Source organism: Rhinichthys klamathensis, unplaced genomic scaffold (genome assembly GCF_029890125.1).
Source record: "Rhinichthys klamathensis goyatoka isolate OS25496 unplaced genomic scaffold, OSU_Roscu_1.1 h1tg000059l_1, whole genome shotgun sequence".
Classification (NCBI taxonomy): Eukaryota; Metazoa; Chordata; class Actinopteri; order Cypriniformes; family Leuciscidae; genus Rhinichthys; species Rhinichthys klamathensis.
Window position 1 is genome coordinate 2,017,448 of NW_026606604.1, and position 22,372 is coordinate 2,039,819.

The 22,372-nt window shown below is 36.9% G+C and overlaps 1 protein-coding gene across 2 annotated transcripts; it reads right to left on the reverse strand.

The window, feature by feature from the left end:
- Window positions 1-7,600: 7,600 nt before the first annotated feature.
- On the reverse strand, window positions 7,601-21,663 carry qtrt2 (queuine tRNA-ribosyltransferase accessory subunit 2). 2 transcript variants are annotated; one of them, XM_056248895.1, is made up of 9 exons: window positions 21,589-21,663; window positions 21,069-21,313; window positions 20,634-20,689; window positions 16,747-16,823; window positions 16,310-16,519; window positions 15,211-15,410; window positions 12,472-12,623; window positions 8,349-8,445; window positions 7,601-7,908 (listed from the first exon to the last, which is right to left on the reverse strand). In XM_056248895.1, exons 2-9 carry the CDS (start codon window positions 21,266-21,268, stop codon window positions 7,671-7,673), a joined length of 1,230 nt encoding a protein of 409 aa, XP_056104870.1. In that variant the 5' UTR covers window positions 21,269-21,313; window positions 21,589-21,663; the 3' UTR covers window positions 7,601-7,670. The 2 variants fall into 2 exon arrangements, with proteins under 2 accessions (XP_056104870.1, XP_056104869.1); XM_056248894.1 differs by having other exon boundaries at window positions 12,454-12,623.
- Window positions 21,664-22,372: the final 709 nt, after the last annotated feature.

The following is a 22,372-nucleotide window of genomic DNA, read 5'->3' on the forward strand; positions in this document are numbered from 1 at the left end:
TTTATAATTTACATTATTTTAATTTTCACACTGCATCATCCCCACCTCCTTGCAATTAAAAATAAAAAAGGAATTAATGATTTGAAATTTCATTTTCGATCCAAATGGCAAAACTTGCTATGCTGCAAATTTACTAAAACAGTATTCCATGTCTAATCTATTCACAAGAATGCTGCAATTTCAAAACAGGGTCTACAGTCCTGGTTTCAATTTTATTAAAATCATCTAGAGAATTTCCTTCATGCTTTAGTTTACCATGTTTTTCATCTTTCCCTTGATCCTGAATCCCTTATTGACCCTCTTAAACTTGAGTGAATCTTTTCCTGTCTAAGCCCTTATGAATAACATAAATTCACCTGTTCTGCCAGATAAAAGTAGTGAGGGGATTATTTCAAACTCATTTTCTATTCATAAAAAGCCAATAACTATCCCTCTCCCTAACTAAACCTTTGGTCCTTTAGTGTTAAAGATCACACAACTGGTGAACAAAAAGAAGAGAGGGAGAAAAAACAACGGCAGAAAGTAATGTAGAAGACTTACCGGTATAGTGAAGGATGTACTGTCCCATTTTTTTTACAAACACAAGTGGGGCGCTTCAGTATCAACATTACCCATATCACCCCACTGTCTCACAGGAAATGTGTCCAACTTCACCTACATTTTAACTCTTCTATGTGAAATCTATTCATTGCAATGGCAAGTGACTTGAAACATCCCAAGCCTGGGATATTTCAAATCACCTGCCATGAATATGTCACAAAATAGGGCTTCTGTTCAATAAATGTACTTCAGCAAATGGGCAGTGGAAGGAGGTGATTTATTTAACATTTATTAATTAATTAACATTGTTAATTGAGAATTTTTAATCGCTGGATACGGTCAAGAAGATCAAGACCTCTGATGTAGGACAGGCCAAATTTCACCATTTCAAGGGAGAATACAGACATCTAATGTGTGTAACTATCTAACGTATCTAATAGTTATTTTAAAAAGTATTACTATTTTCAAAAACATCTGACTTTAATGAACAAGTAATGGATTATGGGGACATCCATTTGTATGTGAGAACAGTGTTGCCCTCTTCAAGGTGCCAGAGTGTGCGTGATGTGAAAGAGATTGAGTAATTTCCAAGACAACATACATTGCCTAAATAATTATCTATATTTTCTGCCTGGATGAACCGCTGATGGTGTTTAACCAAAGCATCAACATGAGACAGAGTGGCCGTAAAGTCACAGTCTGACTGAAAATGGTGTCCTTCCAAAAATAAAACTGGCCCATAGAAACCAGCTGAATTTCTAAACAAATGTACAAAATAACTCACCAGAGGACAAAAGACGGTCAAAAGACCAAAAAGAGTCAAAAGACCTCTCCGCCAACCATGCCAGCTGAAGACTACCATTTTTATTTCATGCCTATTAGCAAAAAGACATCAGAACATCCCCAAAATTATTTCAGAGGAGGTCATAATTTTACTCAACTGCATGCTCAACAACTCTATTAGACACTCCAAAGGACATAAGACACATTTGTTACCTGTGGAAGTTCAGCGTTCAGCACCTGTTATCATTTAATCAAAAGGAATGTCCTGAAAACTAGCAGGCTGGTACAGATAAATCGTTTTGCACCAAAGAACGTTAAGAGATGAATGATGGATTGAGAAGGTCATTTCTTCCTGTTAGACCTTTTCAGCAACACAGACAACAATGACCTTTACCTCAACTTTCCCTAACATTCCAGTCTAGAAACAGAACATCAAGGGAAAGTGAGACAAGCAAAAGTGGAACAGTACTTCTGTAACACACTCTGGAATACTCAATTTGGCATCCAGCAGTCCGATTTCCATGGCAGAGCTGTATATCATTCCACTCATCTGAGTATAAAGGCACGTTCACAACTTACTAACTTCAGCTATAACTATATTAGCATCCACACCAGCGGATGATATCATTCTGGTTATTCTAAGCAAGTGATAGGTTTTTAATGTAAAAAAACTCACAGCTCTTGACTGAATAACTTTATTACGATTAATCGTTTACTTTATACAGTGAAGACTATCCTGTGTTATTTTACATTTTATTATTATATTTATCTAGGCCCTACCTAAAAACTAATGTTAGATCTACCTTAAATAACCTATCTGAAAAGCAATTTTTATTTAATTTGCATCATTGCATTGTTTGTAAAATCATTGTATTAATTTGTGCCATTGCTTGTAATTGTATTATTTATTTTTATTTGATCCCTGTCCGTTTACTTGTCTTTAATAATGTTTGAAATGTATTAGTTAGGCTGGTAGTTTTATCTGTGGTATTGAAATCGGAATAGAAAATTGTGAATTTTCACCGGTGTCTAAAATTTTGCTGTCATAACTGACTGTTTTTGCAAAAACAGTTTGATGGCCGCTTAAAAAAAATTTATGGGCAGTAAAAACTCTTAAGTCACCGGCCGTTGGCAGGTGTGGCAAAAAGTTAGTTTTAGGCCCTGCTCATAATATTTCATCAAAATAAGTTCCCCTCCATCTTGCAGTGACATCTCTTCTCTGATGACGTGTTTACTGGCATGAGGGCGGGATAACCTGTCACTCACATGACATCACAGCAATAGCAAACCACATTGATCCAATCAATTGCTGACGGGCATTTTTTTCTTGTTTTAGAAGCCGTTTCACTTGGACATACGTCACAAAAGTCAATAATAAGACCATCTCTGGAAAAGACTATTGCAATTTGCAGCTACTGTTTCTTGCTAACCATCCGGCACTACTTTTATGTTTCTTGTATCACACTACGGACTCACTCTGTCTTGTTTCATACAAATGTGACATGAGCCATCTCGCGTCTCTGTTATTGAGGTTTATTGATGTTCTGTTTATTGTGAAAATTACTTCAGTGCATTTCACTATTAACATTACTGTAATATTGGTGTGGTGTTTGTCTTGTTGCTAGGTCAAATGTTTTGTACATTGTAATGGACTATAATTTTAGCTCAATATTTCATGTCCACATATATTTTTTTTTTTTTTTGTGAGTAGAGAGATAATGAACAGTGAGGCAGTCATTAAAAATATGTGATCATTTTTGGATAGTGACCTTCGGACTGTATGACCTTCTTATCCCATAATAGGCTATCTGATTGAATATCTATGGATTTCTAAATAGACACTTGAACTGGTGAAGAAATTGCCTTCTCTCCACTTTTCTTATAAAATTCTGTGAACTCAAAGTAATGTGAGGTGCCATGGGATCACTTCATCCTAAAATCCCAATGCTACAGTTCTCCAATCTCTTCAATAATTAAATCAAACCCTTAAATATATATATAGAATTTAATTCCCACTGACACTGCTCCTGATAAAATATGTAGGAAGAGACTGAATTTGACAAGATATGAGGTGAAGGGAGAATCTGAGCAATGCTTTAGAATAAATGTGTTTGCTCTGTGCCATCAATTTGACAAATATATGTAACATCATAAGCCTTCATATACTGTATAATTCAAGAAACAAGCCATGTGGTGAGCCACAAGACAGGATTTGCATTTAACCAAGCAGTTGAGAAGACTGAAAGGTCAAGTTTTCCCACAAGAATAACCCTTCAGTTTCATTTCATAGCTGTCTCTTTGCTTTTGAAGTAAATCTGACAAGGAGCACAACTGCCATTCAACTAAAAAAAGAGCAAGATTATATATTGAGACATACTGAACACTGCATTAGATCACTGATACTTGAAAAACCAAGTAGATGAACAGTGAAATTCAAACACGATGAGACTTGACTGGAAAGAAACTCTAATACTCTCACAACCTCTTCATTTATACATTGTACATACTTGAGTGACCCTTAAAAGGGCACAATTCTTCAGGAAATATCACCTTGGGTCTCAACAAAGCCATAGAGAATCCATCGCAATCAAGCAGTAAATCTAAAATGAAATTGAGTCTCAAGTTAAGGTTTCCCAAAGTCATTTCAAACTCTCCTGCTAAACTAAATGGGTCACAAAAAATATATAAAAAGCATTATTAAAAAAATATCAAAAGGTACAAGTAGACAAGTTTCATCAGAGAGAAGGCTAAAAGCACATCTTAATGTATTGGTTAGGATGGTCTATAAAGTGCTAGTTACGCAAAGCTTAAAAGCTGGCTGTCAAGTTTATGATTAATAGGGGAGACTGGGGCTAGTTGTCACACTTTTTACTCCAGTGAATACTTTGAAATTGACTTTCAATAATATAAAAGTCTTAGCTAGATTATCTTGAACATTTCAACCATTTTTGCTTATAAAAACACATGTGTAATTGATTTTTGTCTCAAAACCTCTAAGATAAAGCCCTTGTGACGAGTGGAAGCTGGGTTGGGATAAAAGTGAAGTCAAGGGCAGGGACTAGCAGTGGAAAGTAGTCCAGCAGCTAAAACTTTTTTAATGACCTCTCCTGGCTCTTCGGAAAAGATAATTGGCTAAAACGTGGGGAGGAACCACCTGCTGGGAAATTGTCGCTCTGCTTTTAAATGGAAATGCAACTTGCTGTCACTCATATGAGCAGACACACCGAGTTAATGTTCAAAAGTGAACACAGGTTGCCAAACATATACAGTGGGTTTCAAAAATATGGGATCACACTGAAAATGTAAATCTGGAAATAATCATTATAAAGTTATATCAATAACATAATCTGAAATTAATGTTTAAGAGGACCTATTATCCCCTTTTACAAAGTCTTGATTTTGTTTTTGGGGTCTACTAGAATCGGTTTTCATGCTTGAATGTTAAAAAAACACCTTATTTTTCACATATTTTATATTATTGCAGCACCTCTCTTCCCAGTCTGACAGTAACGCTCTGGGGGTATAGATTGTACCGAATGTCAGTTTGCTTATTTTGCTCAAGATAAAGATTTATTAAGTCTGCATCATGCAAACAAGAACCTATGTTCATAAGTAACTACAGGTTGTGAGCTTTCGTTCCAACCACACAACTTTGCTATGCTGTTTGCGAATGTTCATTGGAACTATGGTTTCAGGAAACACAGACTTGTTAAACTATGCTGATATCGACAGAAATTGCAACCATAGTTGGCTAACAATGCTTTTGGGAAACAATGCTTTTGGGAAACCCATTCATTTTCTGTCTCTATGAAGCCTCTCCTTCCGAAAAGAACAATATGCTCTAATTGTTCTGCTGGACCAGTGTGTAGTGATTGATTGGTTGGCTGGACCAGTGTGTAGTGATTGGTTGGCTGGACCAGTGTGTTGTGAATGGTCGGCTGGACAAGTGTGTGTCTTGTTGTGAACAAGCTTTGAGTATGTTTGGTAAATGTCACACCTCTTACCATAATTGCAAGTTTCAACACGCTACTAACCCAACTCAACCAGGCCTAGCCCCTTTTTTTGGTTTTGTCTTGGGCAGGAATTATTTAAATGAGGAATATTGTGATATGTATGTTCCTGGAAGAAATCGAGGCGTTTCAGGGAGTTCAGAAACAGTGCTTACTGATATAGAGAATTACTCCCTTTGGAGTGACTTTGTGCTTTGTAACTTTGCAGACCTTTTTAACGCTCAAACAACAACATTACACACTAAAGTAGTTAAAAATGTAAAAAAGTATAATAGGTCCTCTTCAATGCTGATAATATAATTTGCATTGGGAAAAAAAAGTCAGACTTTTGAGCCCCACTGTTTCTGTATCTGGGAAAAAATAGCTTTAGTTAGTAACATTGCAAACCATTGATTCCCTCTTTGATTTCCAATTTCTGCAGCTTGCACCTAACCAAAGATTTCTCACTTTCGTGCTTTAACACAATCTCACTCCAACACACTCTCCCTTAAAGGGTTAGTTCACCCAAAAATGAAAATTCTGTCGTTAATTACTCACCCTCATGTTGTTTCAAACCCGTAAGACCTTCGTTCATCTTCAGAACACAAATGAAGATAACATTTGATGAAGTCTGAGAGCTTTCTGTTCCTCCATTGACAGCAACGTCATTGCAACTTTCAAGGCCCAGAAAGGTAGTAAAAACATTGTTACAATAGTCCATGTAACTACAGTGGTTCAACCTTAATATTATGAAGCGACGAGAATACTTTGTGCGCAAAAAAAACCCCAAATAACAACATTATTACGACATTACTAACGACGTAATGTAAACAGTGCAGCGCTTCTGGGTTCTACGTCAGAACGTAGGCTCACTTTTGGCCGACGCTGGTCATGTGTGATGCTTGCCAATAATGAGCTGACGTTCTGACATAGAGCCCAGAAGCGCTGCACTGTTTACACTACGTGAATAGAGTAAAAGAATGACATGGAAGAGAAGAGATTGTTGAATAAAGTCGTTATTTTGGGGGGGTTTTACACACTATAATATTCTCGTCGCTTCATAATATTAAGGTTGAACCACTAGTTACATGGACTATTTCATGGACAGAAAGCTCTCAGATTTCATCAAAAATATCTTCATTTGTTCCGTAGATGAACGGTCTTACAGGTTTGGAACGATATGAGGGTGAGTAATTAACGACAGAATTTTCATTTTTGGGTGAAATAACCCTTTAAGTATTTCACGAGTTCACACTTACATACAATTAGAGGGAGTAAAGTTTAATGCGTATTTGGCGTGCTGTCTGGGGGGAGGGCTCCGAGCTCGGAGTTCGGCCCGAACCCAGAGCACTCCCCCCCCCGTATGGCATGTACAATGGTCAACTTTGAAACTTTGTATTGCTCCACTTATGTTATTGTCTCCGAATTTCTTGTTGCAGTATTCCTTATTTGTAAAAAGGTCTACCAAATGAATAAATGTTACAGTACTCACTTTTTAAAAATCCATTCATACATCCTTAATTAGGTCATAAAACAACAATTAAAATGGATTGTTATGACCCTGGAACCTGATTGGTCAATACAGCATTTTAGCAGTGCTAAAATATACACAGACATAACATTAAACTGAAAATATAAAAGCAATAAGGCACTTTAGGCTGTGTTATGTTGTGGATATAGTCAGCTAAAAGGTTTACAGACACTCTGCAGTGCATTTATTGCAAAGTTAAAAATACACAATGAATAGGAATGTAAAGATCGGAAAAACAAATACAAAAAAGTCAGTAAGCTAGATTTGCATTGTGGTTTAAAGAAAAAAAGTTTATAACTTAACATAAGGGCAAAATGTTAACAATCTAAACATCACAATTATACAATGCATAATAATAAATATTATTATACAATACCATAATTGTATGAAAGAAAGAAAAAAATGCAACATTTTCCAAGATCAAATGTGTAACTCGTCAGAAAAATATGTGCTGAGCAAAACAGCAGGTGGTCATTTTCCAGGGATTGAAAAAGTGAGAATCTGAGCAAGTGCTGCTCTTTTAAAAAGATAATTTCACCATTATTTATGCTCCTTCTAAGTGAAATGGTTCATTTGATGCTGCAAACAGCAAATTTAAAATCCATAAGAGAACTGAGATGAGCCATGTGAATTTTAAAAGGTTTGCGTTGTCACTCACAGTAGCACTTTTTGTCTGATAATTTGCATGGCAAGACCATGTGCATCAGAATCCAGCTTTACATTCATGAGACCACATACTCAGAAACCAAAGCCCTAAGTATGCTCTGATGTAGGGGTTCTTTTGTTCATTCTTTTTTGTTGTTGTTGCCTGAAGTCCTTCAATCATTTCAATCACCTTCTCTGCACTGAAGCACTCTATTTTTAAAGTCCTGCAGACGTTCACTGGCTATTGCCTCCCGCAGCGCTTTGAAAAAGCCTAGGTAATGTGCCATGTTGTGGAGCATGAGTAAAACACCAGCAAGCAGCTCATTGGTCACCAGTAAATGATGAACATATGCTCTCATGTGCTTCTTACAGCAGTAGCAGCCACAGCCCTCCACAAGTGGGCGGAAATCATCTTGATACCTGAAAGTCAAACACAGTGTTATGGAGCTAATTTTCACACCAGGGAATCTGCATGCTTAGGGATTTTAAAGGATAAAAATTGATTAAAGGACAAATCTGCAATTCAAAAAAAAAAGAAAAAAAAAAGGTTTTATAAGGCAGTGGGTGTGGGGGTTGGAAAATCCTTTTATTTAATATCATTCATCACTCCTTTGACCACTAATCTGATCTGACTCTAGTGATAGGAACAATATTATGGAAATGCCCTCAGAAGCGAGAATGAATTACTGACATATAAAATGTATTAATTTTCATATACAAGCTGAGGAGATTGAGATCATGAAAGATGTGAAAGAAAGCATTAGTAGCCTCATCTGATATGAGCAATGAAACCATGCATAGCTGTATGAGGGGTGAAAGAGTATGTCCTTGTCTCCCTTCACACACATACACACACGCACCTTTTATCTTTGAGGTTCATTTCGAAAGGCGTCATATTTTTATCTTCATTTCCATTCAGCTTCTTGACAGCAGGCATCTCTCCATTGAGTTCCAGCACTGTTCCAGCACAAACATGTACACATGATTAAACATTCAATACAAGGCAAAACCCATTACATATACATTTCATGACCAGATAAGGAAAGTGGTGCATTTTTCATGTCTAGAGTGTACATATGACAAGGAAACGTAATTTTCAAATTTAATGTAATTCTGGCAGTGGCGTTTCTATTAAAAGAAGACATGGGGCTCTATCTTGCACCCGGCGCAAATGACTTTGTACACTGACGCATGTATCATTCCTATTTTGCACCCGCGCAAAGCGGACTTTTCCCTCCACAGACACACGTCGGTTAACTAAGAAATACACTTGCGCTCCCCGGGGCGGTTCAGCGCAAAGAGGAGGCGTGTTCCGGCGCAAACTTTCCCTCATGCTATTTTGCTGTTCTATAAAACAATTGCGCCACTGACCAGAAAAAAACTAGTCTAAAGTCAGTGGCGCGTTGCGCGTTGTTCAAGCTATTTTAAGCGCGCATGCTTGGCCATAATGTAGCGGATGCAACGCGCATACACTTTGATTCTCTCATCAACACAGATGCAGCAGATCTTATTTTTGCAAATCATACATTATAACAAGGAAAAATATTAACACATGAGGGAAATCATTGTGGTGTCCATGAAGATGTAAAAAATTTAGTTTTTTTCCTCCCACGCCTGTTTAACCGACGCTGATTTGGGTGGGTTTTTCCCATCCCCATACAACTTCACTTCTCTGTCTTTCACGGTCCTGACAAGAACGTCGGTCTCCTCGGCTGTGAACCGCTCCTGGCGTGCGCCTGGTAAATCCGCCGTTATAATAGCAATCCGCCATGCAACATGCGCACCTGCTCTTAAAGGGAATGTGAGATGACACTCTGATTGGTTTATTTCACGTTACGCCCAAACCACACCTATGAATAATGAAGGTACTTCAGACCAACCCCTTTTAGATTTGCGCCAAGCGCAAGAGGCATTTATCCCGCCGGGAAAATAGCAACAGCGCCGGGATCCGCCCACAAAGTTACTTGCGCTTTGCGCTTTGACACTTGCGTTTCAGATCGTTAAAATAGGGCCCACGGTCTCATTCACTAATAATAATTACATGGATTATATGCATTTACTGTAAATGCACAAGAGCACCTCTCACAAAAGGTTTCAGCTAAATTTACAACAAGTATTTTATTCTTAACCTCATTCTAATGTTATTGAATTTGTTGTATTCAAAATGAGCTATGTTTGTAACTTACATAAAACACGCCCAAAAGTATCCATATAAGGGCTTTCCGCACAACCGTTCATCACTCTCTAAAGACATGCTCTTGCCTAAGCAATGCCAAGTGTGTCATCCTCAAAACCAGTTCAAACTAAATAAACACCTTTTATAAAGACCAAGATTATAGACCTCTCTACTCTAGTATAAAGCACATTTACTTACTATTTTATTGTATACATGTATAATGAAATATTTATTATGAAAATTTTATTTTAACATGTTCATAAGGCCACCCAGAATAGTTTCAGTTGTTCCTATATTTTTTTGTAAATTAAGAATGAATTTTAAGATGAAAGATTAATCATGATTTCTTCTTGAAAGCATTTATATGCCGATTTCACGCACAAATTTGTGCGCATGCATGGTTAGTATAAATGAAAGATTGAAGGCTTTTCTCTCTTAAATTCTAGTGAAAAAAATAAATAGAAAATATATATATATATATTTTACAATATAATAAAATAATATTATAGATTACATCATCATGAAATTAAAATTAACAATTCTTTTTTTTAAATGGAATATTATATTATTATAAATGTATTTATTCGTGCACATAATTATTGTTTTTAATTCATGTGCCCTCCAAATCTCTCATCAAAATAAGTTCCCCTTCCTCTTGCAGTGACATCTCTTCTCTGATGACGCGTTTACTGGTGCAAAGGCGGGACAATCTGTCACTTACATGACATCACAGAAATAATAAACCACAATCATACAATCAATTCCCGTTGGACAAAATCAAGTCTGTCCCGCTCAACATTTTTTCTTGTTCGAGAAGTCGTTTCACTCGGATATGTCACTCAATAGGGAATAAAAGACTAATTGCAACTTCTGTTTCATGCCGACTTAAGAAAAAAAAAAAATCTTACAGCATATCTAAAGCCATATGGCTATAGTCATGAGATCTCAACATGGCAGCCTCCATAAGGCTCCATGTTTTTAATAGGCTATTAATATGACCAGAATGTGAGTGATTTTAACCATTTATTTAACCATAATATTTAAAAAAAAAAAAAAATCAGAAGTACTATAGTGCAACTAAAATTACTGAGTGCACGTTTAATTGTATATAATCATAGATGCCTTTCATATTCTATGAACAAATCAAATAATTCAAAATTTGCATAAAATATGTACAGTGATGTATATGCAAAAAATGTACTTGGAGCATGACGAAGAGAAACCAGTAAAAAGAGAAGAAAATAAGGGAGTGAGAGGGTGCGAAAGACAAGACCGGTGTGGATTAAAACTTGTGACCTGCAGTGACAGATCAGGGTGAGATTATGGACAGTCCCCCTGCAGAGCTCTCTAATTGGCTGAGAGGATATCTCTTTCCTTCTTCCCTCTGCAAGTGCCTGTCCTGAACTCCATTACCATCCTAACACATCGATTAGCTTCTTCTTAGAACAGACTGCTGCACACCTAACAGCCCAAATCAATTATTTATGCCCTATAGTGATTTTTTTGTCTCTTTATGTGATCCAGATACTTGAAGACATACACTTGCATTGCTGTTCTCACAGAATATGCTTTTAAAAGTTAAAAAGCAACACCAAATTGTGAGAAACCATGATAAGGTTTGACTTCATACAGTGAAGGTTTGACTCCTGCTGACAGTGAAGATGGGAAGATGGATTCCCAGGGCTTCGGTTCTGTTAGAAACAAGCCAATTATTTAATTTGACTGGGGCCTGAACAAACACACTCTCTCTCGAAGACTTTATTCTCTTAAATCAAACTTAATTATCTGAAACAGCAAGCAGAAGCACAGCTCCACTTCCACCAAGCCATACTGTGAAAAACAGTCTCACATGCAGCTCATAGTTCCTGCTGACACTGATTTGGTAGCAAACACTTGAAATATGACCTTATTCATTCATATTATTGTGCTAAACAGCTCATTTATATATCACAAGATGAATCTGAAACAGTCTTCTCTTAAAATTAAAGTTTCAGTGTTAAAACGTTCTATTATAGCAGTTTAATACGACATACAAAGGCAAAATGCAATCACTAGGGCAATGTTGAAACTGGAAAATGCTATAAATGTTTGATTGATTTATTATCAATTCTCAATCTCAATGTTCTCTACACAGAAGCTGTTTAACCCTGTAAAGCCTGACATTTAAATAGTCAGAAAATGGAAGAGTTTATTTAACCTTTAGACAAAAATAAATAAATAATAATAATAATAAAAACTAAGATTTGCATGCGTTTTTTGAAAAGTGTAATTTTTGATAGATCAGGCTTTTATGGCTCATATAGTATGAATAATTCAGTGAGAATATGGATCAATTTTATTCAGAAGCCCAAACTATATGCAATTTGGTGCAGTTGTTGACATTTACATGGCAAAAATGTAAGATGAAGTTGCTTCATTCCAGTAAGTGTTCATCTTTAAATATTACTAACAAATATAAAAGTTATATTATTACGTTTAGTTTATAAAAATCACTAAAGAGTCCCCATCAAAAAGAAACATGTACAAAAACCTAAAGGTGGAGGTTTTTTTTTTTTTATACTAAAAAGGCCTTTTACTTGCTAAAAAAGTATAAACTATCAATCAGATGCCAGTAGGCATGTAATAGATTATGTACAACAGGTCTTTTATCAAAGTTTTGATCATGGTGGTAATTTAGAGGCCTTAGAAATGTGTGTATCAGATATGATACAGTAGGCTTTACAGGGTTAAGAAAGTGTAGGAAGCCTGTAATATCTTTTGAATAGTGTAACTTATGGGCTTCTGCACACCTGTAGGAGCTGATGTACCTGCCGTCTCAGGGTCGGGATCAATGGTGTAGTCGAAGCAGAGCGCGCAACCCCGCTCTGTCACCTGGAAGGGGAAGAAGCTCTCAAACAGGTCGACTCCTGCTTCAGCACAGCTGATGACCTCATCAGGACGGCCAATCCCCAACACCAACCTGAAATAAATGGCAAAAGCTTAGATGGCAAACTTAAAGTACAATATATGAGTCAAATACAATGGGGTTTTTTTTTTTTGCTTTAATGGGAGTTATTAATAAAAGGTTCAATGTTAATTAAAGGTCATAGTTGTCTCTGCATGTTAAGCTGATATAGGAAAAGGTATTTAAACATTGAATAAATTACACAATTCAGAAGTAATACATAGTTCTAAAGCTTTGGATCTCACACTTTGGATCTTTCTATTGGTTAGTGAACACTTTTCTCAGTGTTCCACAGAAAGACAGATTATAGTAATAAATCAAAGCCAAGTTCAGCCCAGGGTAAATCATTAAGTATTAATACAAAACAAAGGTTCAACAGAGATCCAAAAGCTATCTCATAAATGCATAGAAAAACTCATGCAACACGACTTTAAAATATGTGACCCTGGACCACAAAACCAGTCACATGGGTCACAATTTTTTTAATTGAGATGTACACTCACCGGCCACTTTATTAGGTACCCCATGCTAGTAACGGGTTGGACCCCCTTTTGCCTTCAGAACTGCCTCAATTCTTCGTGGCATAGATTCAACAAGGTGCTGGAAGCATTCCTCAGGAAGTTTTGGTCCATATTGACATGATGGCATCACACAGTTGCCGCAGATTTGTCGGCTGCACATCCATGATGCGAATCTCCCGTTCCACCACATCCCAAAGATGCTCTATTGGGTTGAGATCTGGTGACTGTGGAGGCCATTTTAGTACAGTGAACTCATTGTCATGTTCAAGAAACCAATTTGAAATGATTAGAGCTTTGTGACATGGTGGAAGTAGCCATCAGAGGATGGGTACATGGTGGCCATAAAGGGATGGACATGGTCAGAAACAATGCTCAGGTAGGCCGTGGCATTTAAACGATGCCCAATTGGCACTAAGGGGCCTAAAGTGTGCCAGGAAAACATCCCCCACACCATTACACCACCACCACCAGCCTGCACAGTGGTAACAAGGCATGATGGTTCCATGTTCTCATTCTGTTTACGCCAAATTCTGACTCTAACATCTGAATGTCTCAACAGAAATCGAGACTCATCAGACCAGGCAACATTTTTCCAGTCTTCAACTGTTCAATTTTGGTGAGCTCTTGCAAATTGTAGCCACTTTTTCCTATTTGTAGTGGAGATGAGTGGTACCCGGTGGAGTCTTCTGCTGTTGTAGCCCATCCGCCTCAAGGTTGTGCGTGTTGTGGCTTCACAAATGCTTTGCTGCATACCTCGGTTGTAACGAGTGGTTATTTCAGTCACTGTTGCCCTTCTATCAGCTCGAACCAGTCTGGCCATTCTCCTCTGACCTCTGGCATCAACAAGGCATTTCCGCCCACAGAACTGCCGCTCACTGGATGTTTTTTCTTTTTCGGACCATTCTCTGTAAACCCTAGAGATGGTTGTGCGTGAAAATCCCAGTAGATTAGCAGTTTCTGAAATACTCAGACCAGCCCTTCTGGCACCAACAATCATGCCACGTTCAAAGTCACTCAAATCACCTTTCTTCCCCATACTGATGCTCGGTTTGAACTGCAGGAGATTGTCTTGACCATGTCTACATGCCTAAATGCACTGAGTTGCCGCCATGTGATTGGCTGCTTAGAAATGAAGTGTTAACGAGCAGTTGGACAGGTGTACCTAATAAAGTGGCCGGTGAGTGTATACATCATATGAAAGCTGAAAAAATAAGCTTTCCATTGATGTATGGTTTGTTAGGATATGACAATATTTGGCCGAGATACAACAAATGAAAATCTGGAATCTGAGGGTGCAAAAAATCGAAATATTGGGAAAATCGCCTTTAAAGTTGTCCATTTATGTTCGCGATTGTGCTGCATTCACTCACAAAAAGAAATGTTTTATATATTTATGGTAGGAAATTTACTAAATATCTTCATGGAACATGATCTTTACTTAATATCCTAATGATTTTTGGCATAAAAGAAAAATCTAAAATTGTTGGCTATTGCCACAAATATACCTGTGCTACTTGTGACTGGTTTTGTGATCCAGGGTCACACATATAAAACAGCATATATACTGCAGCACAGAAACATCTTGTCCTGCTCTAAATCTAAATTATGTATCCTGTCCTCCAGCCTTTGTGCCTCACAACCTTCTCCAGCTCCAGTTATTTGTGACCTGAGATACACCCAAGGGAAATGTCGGTTTCTAACAAGCCTTCTTAAGACCCCGTTGAGTCCAAGCCCAAGGACGCTTCCAGATCCACACTGCTTTACTTCCTGCCATTGTCTTGCTGTTTCTGTGTGATTCTCTAACCTCCCAGTCAATCTCCAAGAGAAATCAATCATTACAACACTAGGAATTTAAGATGAAGTTTCTTCCTGAACCATTTCTAACCCTAGCACTTCCATCTCTCCAAAAGGGATGAGGTGGTTGCTATGGGCTCCTGGTGGGATGGAGTGTTGCTATGGCTGCTGAGAATCGAGGTGCATAATCAGAAAATGATAAGATGTGGACGATTTATCCTCTCAATCTCCAACTGAAGAAATGTCTGAGCCCGTGAGGCAGAAATTTAAATAGACTCCTTTTTTACCTGGGTTTTTCTTGGGGAAGTTCTGCAGATGTCGCACTAATCAGCTGAGCCCTCACATCCTGGTCCATGGCAGCAGAATGAAATCCATCCAGTACAAACCCGCCCACAGGACGCTTGGCAGTCTCTCGTGCCGACCGGAGCCTCTCCTCCATAATGTCTCCACCCTCCACAACCCCAAATATCTCTGCCTGTTTTAATTCCTGTGGACAAAGACAGTCTGTATGCAAATAGTTTATATTTTAGTTTTATTATAGTTTCATTAATTAGCTTTTATTTTTATATTTTTTATTTTATATATTTTTATTTTATTTTTAGCTGTTAATTTCAGTTTACTTTCGTCATAACATCATTTCGTTATGTGCTTTTGTCTTTTTTGTTTGTTTGTTTATACTGCTATTTAGGTTTAATTTATTTGTTATTTTATTTCACATTTATTTAGTCTTTACATTTTTATTTATATCTAGTTAACAATTTTAGTGCTTCAACAAACTTATTTCAGTTTATTTCCAAGGCAACATTTCTAATGTTTGTTTAATTTTTCAACAAATATAAATTTTTTATTTCAGCTTCATTTTAATTAACAGAAATGTTTTTAATAGTTTTAGTTATAAATGATATATATATATATATATACACACACACATATATAATAATAAAATATAATATAATAAAATGTATACATGTACATCCTTACTTTTTACTTTCCACTACATACTAAAGCGATTGAGACGAACAATGAACTCCAAATAATAAGAAAATTATATATATAATATAAATTATGTATACATATACATTATTACTTTTTATGTAATAAAATGACATTGCATGTTATTGCAAGGCCATTGAGACTAACATTGACCCTAAAATGGAGTTTCCCACGATTGTGTGCCACATTTGCAATGTAAAGTCAGATTTAAAATCATTTTGTAAAGTTTCTCTTGTCCGACTTTATTTTGTGTTTCTCTCTGAAACACTAAAGTTGAGCCCTGAATAGTATAGAATATGACCGATGTGGCATTTGCCAGTTTCATTAGAAATGTATCCTGCAGTCACTGACAGCCAGGTATTCAGAACTCAGTCTGTGTATTTGTGTACTGACCTGTGATTTCTGGTGCAACACCAGACATTCATCCAGATGGGCCAGAGTCCTGTCCACTGCTTTACGGACTCTCTTGCGAGAAGTATTGGCCTGCCAGGTCTCTCCGTCCGCCATGCTCTGATAGCAGTCTGGCTGAATAGCTGCCTGAATCGCCATGAACCGATCCGTCGTCAGCTCTAACCTTCCACCGCTGCCCCACACCGACACTGTCTGTTAAATCACAAACAAACCATTAAATCCCTGACAATTAACAATAAAGGGATGGCATAGCTTTAGAGGACACAAAAGCTCCCTCTCTAAGCCGAAATGGAGCAGTTGAAAACCAATTACATTTGACTAAATTGCCCTTTTAGACTATCTGTAATGATTTAATGGAATATCAGTCCATCTCAGTGACAAAAGAGGTTGAAAACAATCATTCAACATAGTTCTCTAACCTTGTTGGTGACGTGACCGGCAGGGCTGGTGTTAGCAGAATCATGCAGAGAGCTGAAAAGCACAGTATCATGAAGACCTGCGTAAGAAAACCACGTCAGAGTAATAGCAGATCAGATGTCTATTGTAACCACCAGCACAACTCGAGAAGCTACTTCCAATCAAAACAGATGTCATGCATCTAATATTATTCTAAAACGTTTTAACAGAAGTTCCAAAGACTGCAATCTCAAAGATATAAATAGTGCCAACACACAACATATGATGAACTGCAAAATACACTTTTGTTATTCATCCATCTAAATCCTCAGAAGTGATTGACTGCATGAGAACAGTCCAATGCAATCAGGCAGAACACTTGTTCATTTGGGCAACACTGTTTACTGGCGAAATAAACAACCAAGAGCTCGACTCATTATTCTGAAGATATAAAAATGCATTTATATGGAGATTAGGACAAATGTACAAATACGCAGAGCTTGTACAAACTAATTGCCAACTGTAGATAAGGTGAACGTGCACATGTACGAAAGGAACATGAGGAGGAATCTAAATTCGGTGGTACTGTGTGGAAATGATGGAGGTGAACTTTGGTGACCAACATTATCATGTACACCAATTTTCTTTTTGTAATTATCCAAATGGAGCACTTGCAGCCGCCTCAAGTCACCCTTTGAAATGTCTTCACGGTCATACATCTTAATATTGTGAACACAATTACCTTTCTCATTTCTGGTTGGATTGCAGAAGGCAGTGACTGAAACAGTGCCCTTCTTTTCGTTACGGTTGCAAAATGAAAACTGAAAACTCATTTTTCAAAAATGCAAAATGGTATGCAACCAAGCATGAATGAGAATTATTTCTAAACAGTCACTTAGTAGTCAGACATGCCTTCAGAACTAAAAAATTAAGACAACACGCACTGGGAAATTTTGTTTGGTAGAAAGCTAAAAGAATAAAAAAACAAAATTGTATTTATTTATTTTATTTTATATTTTCTTTATTTTATTATACAATGACTTTTTGGGATACTGAAGGTGTAATTTCTGGATCACTAATGGCACCAAATGGAATTGCAATCTGTTTGAGCAATAGATGTGTGCTTAAAACCTGCTTAAAGCTTATTTTTGCAATGCTATATGCTATTTGTGCTGAAATGACACATTTCACCTTCAAGAGGAATTCAACCATAACTCAACTTCTAGTACTGCGAGTAAAAGAGATATAATTGAAAATAATTTTTTTGTATAAAGTCTTTAGTCGCCATTAAAAGAAGTTGTTATAATTTTTTCTTCCCTATTGGGACGTATGTCTGAGTGAAATGGCTTCTCAAACAAGAAAAAAGGTTGGGGCGGGACTTAGTTTTGTCCATTGGGAATTGATTGGATTGTTGAGGTTTGCTATTGCTGTGACCTCATGTGAGTGACATGTTGTCCCACCCTCTTTGACTTTTCAATGATCTTGAACAAACTTCTAAAGTGACAGTATAGGTGCTTCTCAATCAGAAGGCTGCATAACTCAGCTATCACATCATTAAAGGGTTAGTTCACCCAAAAATGAAAATGAAGTCATTAATTACTCACCCCCATGCTGTACCAACCCCGTAAGACCTTCGTTCATCTTCGGAACACAAATGAAGATATTTTTGATTAAATCTGAGAGCTGGATCACTGCTACATAGGGCTTCCTAAGGGAATGACACTTGACGGCCCAGAAAGTCATTAAAGAAAATGTTTAAATATTCCATGTGCCTACAGTGGCTCAACTATAAGTTTATCAAGCGACGAGAACACTTTTTGTGCGGAAAGGTCTTACGGGGTTGGTACAGCATGGGGGTGAGTAATTAATGACTTCATTTTCATTTTTGGGTGAACTAACCCTTTAAGCTCTATCAAAAGGACTTCTTAATTTAAAGGATCCTTTGAAGGCAGTCTTCATTTTGCATCCTTCATTCGGCCTGTTTTGAAGGATGCATCAAGACCCACAATCCTTTGCGCACATTCCAATTCACAAAAAAGAACTAGGGGAAAATTTATCGGCACTAAGCTTGTTCAATTTCACTACGTAATGCAAGACAAAAAAATGATTTTGAAGATAAAAGGCATCACATTTTCTTTTGTTGTAAATTAATCACATAATTCTAAACTGCACTGTAAACCACTGGGAGACCACAGATGATTGTCATTACCTGTACTACATTAACAGAAAAGTAATTAACATAAAGGTTTTTAAAATAAAGTATTTTGTTAAAACTTTTATAGTATTTTTGTGTCGTGACAGTGAGGGCAGGAACGTGTGACGTAGCCATGCACACACTACTAGACAGTTTAATGTTGAGGAGGACTCTAGACTACAAGCCTCAGAAGGACCAGACTTGGAAGAACGTCGCCTCACTAGGATGCAGCCTTCAGTTTGGAAAGCACCCAATGATTCTTAAGTACAATCTGCAATTTGCCATTTATCTCAATTGCAGTTGCTAGACCCACTGGAATTTTGTGATTTGAAATATGCCATCTTTGGCATGGAACCACAAATGTTTTCAATTCAGTCAATCGTCTGAGCTGTAAATGCCATGTGACTATTCGCTTTAGAACCACAGGAAAATTATGTTGACAACAGTGGCTGATGGCACCACAAGAGCCCCAAACTATTTATCAACAGCTATCTTCAGTTTAAGGGGTGGTTGATTATGATTTCACTTTTCTAACTTTAGTTAGTGTGTAATGTTGCTGTTTGAGCATAAACAACATCTGCAAAGTTACGACGCTCAAAGTAAAAAAAAAAAAAGTTTTTTAAGGACTACATCAAACAGCTACATGACATTCCTCCTGGGTTAGTGACATCACAAACCCTAAAATCTACATAAACTCCACCCCCAGGAACGCGATTTATAGATTATCAAGACAGAATATGCTAATCAATGATAAAAAGATAACTACACATAAGCTACATAAATTCATCAACTAACCATTCAGAAATGTCCTTTTGCATTCTACATGTTGTCACTTCTTCTTGAGTCTCCCCATTTTTGTCTGACTTGGGTTTGAACATACACTCACCTAAAGGATTATTAGGAACACCATACTAATACTGCCTTAATTCTACGTAGCATTGATTCAACAAGGTGCTGAAAGCATTCTTTAGAAATGTTGGCCCATATTGATAGGATAGCATCTTGCAGTTGATGGAGATCTGTGGGATGCACATCCAGGGCACGAAGCTCCCGTTCCACCACATCCCAAAGATGCTCTATTGGGTTGAGATCTGGTGACTGTGGGGGCCATTTTAGTACAGTGAACTCATTGTCATGTTCAAGAAACCAATTTGAAATGATTTGAGCTTTGTGACATGGTGCATTATCCTGCTGGAAGTAGCCATCAGAGGATGGGTACATGGTGGCCATAAAGGGATGGACATGGTCAGAAACAATGCTCAGGTAGGCCGTGGCATTTAAACGATGCCCAATTGGCACTAAGGGGCCTAAAGTGTGCCAAGAAAACATCCCCCACACCATTACACCACCACCAGCAGCCTGCACAGTGGTAACAAGGCATGATGGATCCATGTTCTCATTCTGTGTAGATGTAAACTCAGTATTTAAATACTGAGTTTACATCTAACAAATACAAAAAAAGCCAGAATTGCAAGAAACAAACTCGCAATTGCTAGTTATAAAGTTTGAATTGAGACATATAAAAATCACAATTGAGAAAAAAGTTCAAATTGTGAGATATAAACTTGCAATTGTGAGAAAAAAGTAAATTGTCAGATTAAAAAGTCACAATTACCTTTTTTATATGCAAAGATTTTTTTTATTCATACAACCGACCATCTTTTAAACCAAGAGAAAGCAAGTAACAAAGAGTTAGTAAAAGAGTGAACTTCTAACCTGCAAACTTTCTGACACCCTCTTTGAATTCCTCCAGAACCTCTTGATGCTCTGCACTGCAAAAGAAAAAGGGCTGAAGAACTGAAACTGCAGAAAAATTTCAGAGAACAAATCACACCGTTTCAGTGTGAAAAATATTTGAAGAACTTAAAGCGAGATTCTTCCATATAGCAATTTAACCATAATATTTATTTTACATTATACTGTGCCTTTTAGAAACTCAAGGTCACTTTGCAGATAGCAAGAAAAAAAATCATTACTCTCATACTATCATCCATAAAGATTCAAGATGTCACAACATCAAATGTTGTGAACCGAACCCAGATCTGTCAGCAAAATATGCCATTTTACAGACCAACATGTTTAGCTAAAAAGTAAACTATTTGCCAAATATTTAGTGAATCCCTGACCATGAATGTATAACTACAATCTTACAGGCTATCCACAGACACTTGTGTGACTGAAGGCAGGTCTCTTAAAGTGTGTAATGTGTCCTGGGTCAGATGGGGAACAGTTGCACAGCGAGTGTACAGGAGACAGCCGGGCAACTCTAGTGAGTACTGCCCTGATTTTCCCAATCCAGTCAAAAACCCCAAACGACATCCCTGTACCACTCTTGACAGTTCCAGTTTCATCTCACTTGTGGAGCTGTAGCTTCCTAATGTAAAGGTATCTCAGATCTAAAGAGAGAGGAAATGACAGCTCGTTAACTGCAGAAACAATACGTTCATCCTCCTTATTTTCCAGAGGGTTAAAGTGCTTGATATGCAAATATGAGTAAAATATATTAGACATTACTGTCTAGTTTTCATACTTGAATGTAATTTCCAATATAAATGTAAGCAAGTTGACAACACAGCGAGCACAGTACGCCGCGACAACTTGTTAGCATTGAATAAAAAAATATGTCATATGCGACATTAAATAAAACGTTGCAACAGGCTCTCAAGCTTACCTATTTGCTCTTAGTTGCTTCAGAAAGCAGGACATGTGAGAACTTCAAGTCGCAGAAATATTTCGTAGCGCTTTGACTTGCGTCTCACATTTACGACGTCATAACATTTCTACAGCACAGAGCTGTTCATTTGATTTAGATTTTTCTACATATGATATGACTGCATTACATTATTCGATGGGTAATTTATTTAATGCAATTTAATTATTTGAGTAAATTTTTCTAAGTCAAGAGAGCTTGTAAAACAGAACGCATTCAGATCAGAATTGTTACCTGATAGTTAACTAAAACTAAAATTAAAATTACAACCATTAAAAAATATATATATATTGAAAGCAAACGTTAACTGAATGAAATTTATTTAAATTAGCTACAGTGGCCAAGGCAACGTTTTCATTTAACTTGATGTACTAAAATAACTAAAACTGAAATAAAAGTAATAAAAACTATATAGACATATAAAAAATGTCAAAATACATACAAAAAAAATACTAAACCTTTGAATAAAGTTAAAATGTTAACGGAAAAATAAAAAATAGGCTAATTCAAAATATAAACTATTATTGTGGACTTATAAGTAGCGTCATTTATTGATATATATATATATATGTTATTTTTATAAAGAATAAAATGTTACTTGTCATATATAAAGATGAAGATGAACATGTTTAAACACGATATTTATCTGGCCATAGTTGCTGAGTTGGGTCTGATAAAAGACGTAACAACTGTCTCCATGGTTTCAAAGTAGACGCTTCAGTCCTCATCAGCTCTTGTTGGGATA

Coding starts and splice junctions, on each gene's coding strand:
- qtrt2 (XM_056248894.1), bottom strand. CDS start 21,268: ATGAAACTGGAACTGTCAAGAGTGGTACAGGGATGTCGTTTGGGGTTT. Junction 20,690..21,068: donor CAAGTGTCTGTGGATAGCCT/GTAAGATTGTAG, acceptor TTTCTTTTGCAG/TGCAGAGCATCAAGAGGTTC. Junction 16,824..20,633: donor GGGTGTCAGAAAGTTTGCAG/GTTAGAAGTTCA, acceptor TTTCTTACGCAG/GTCTTCATGATACTGTGCTT.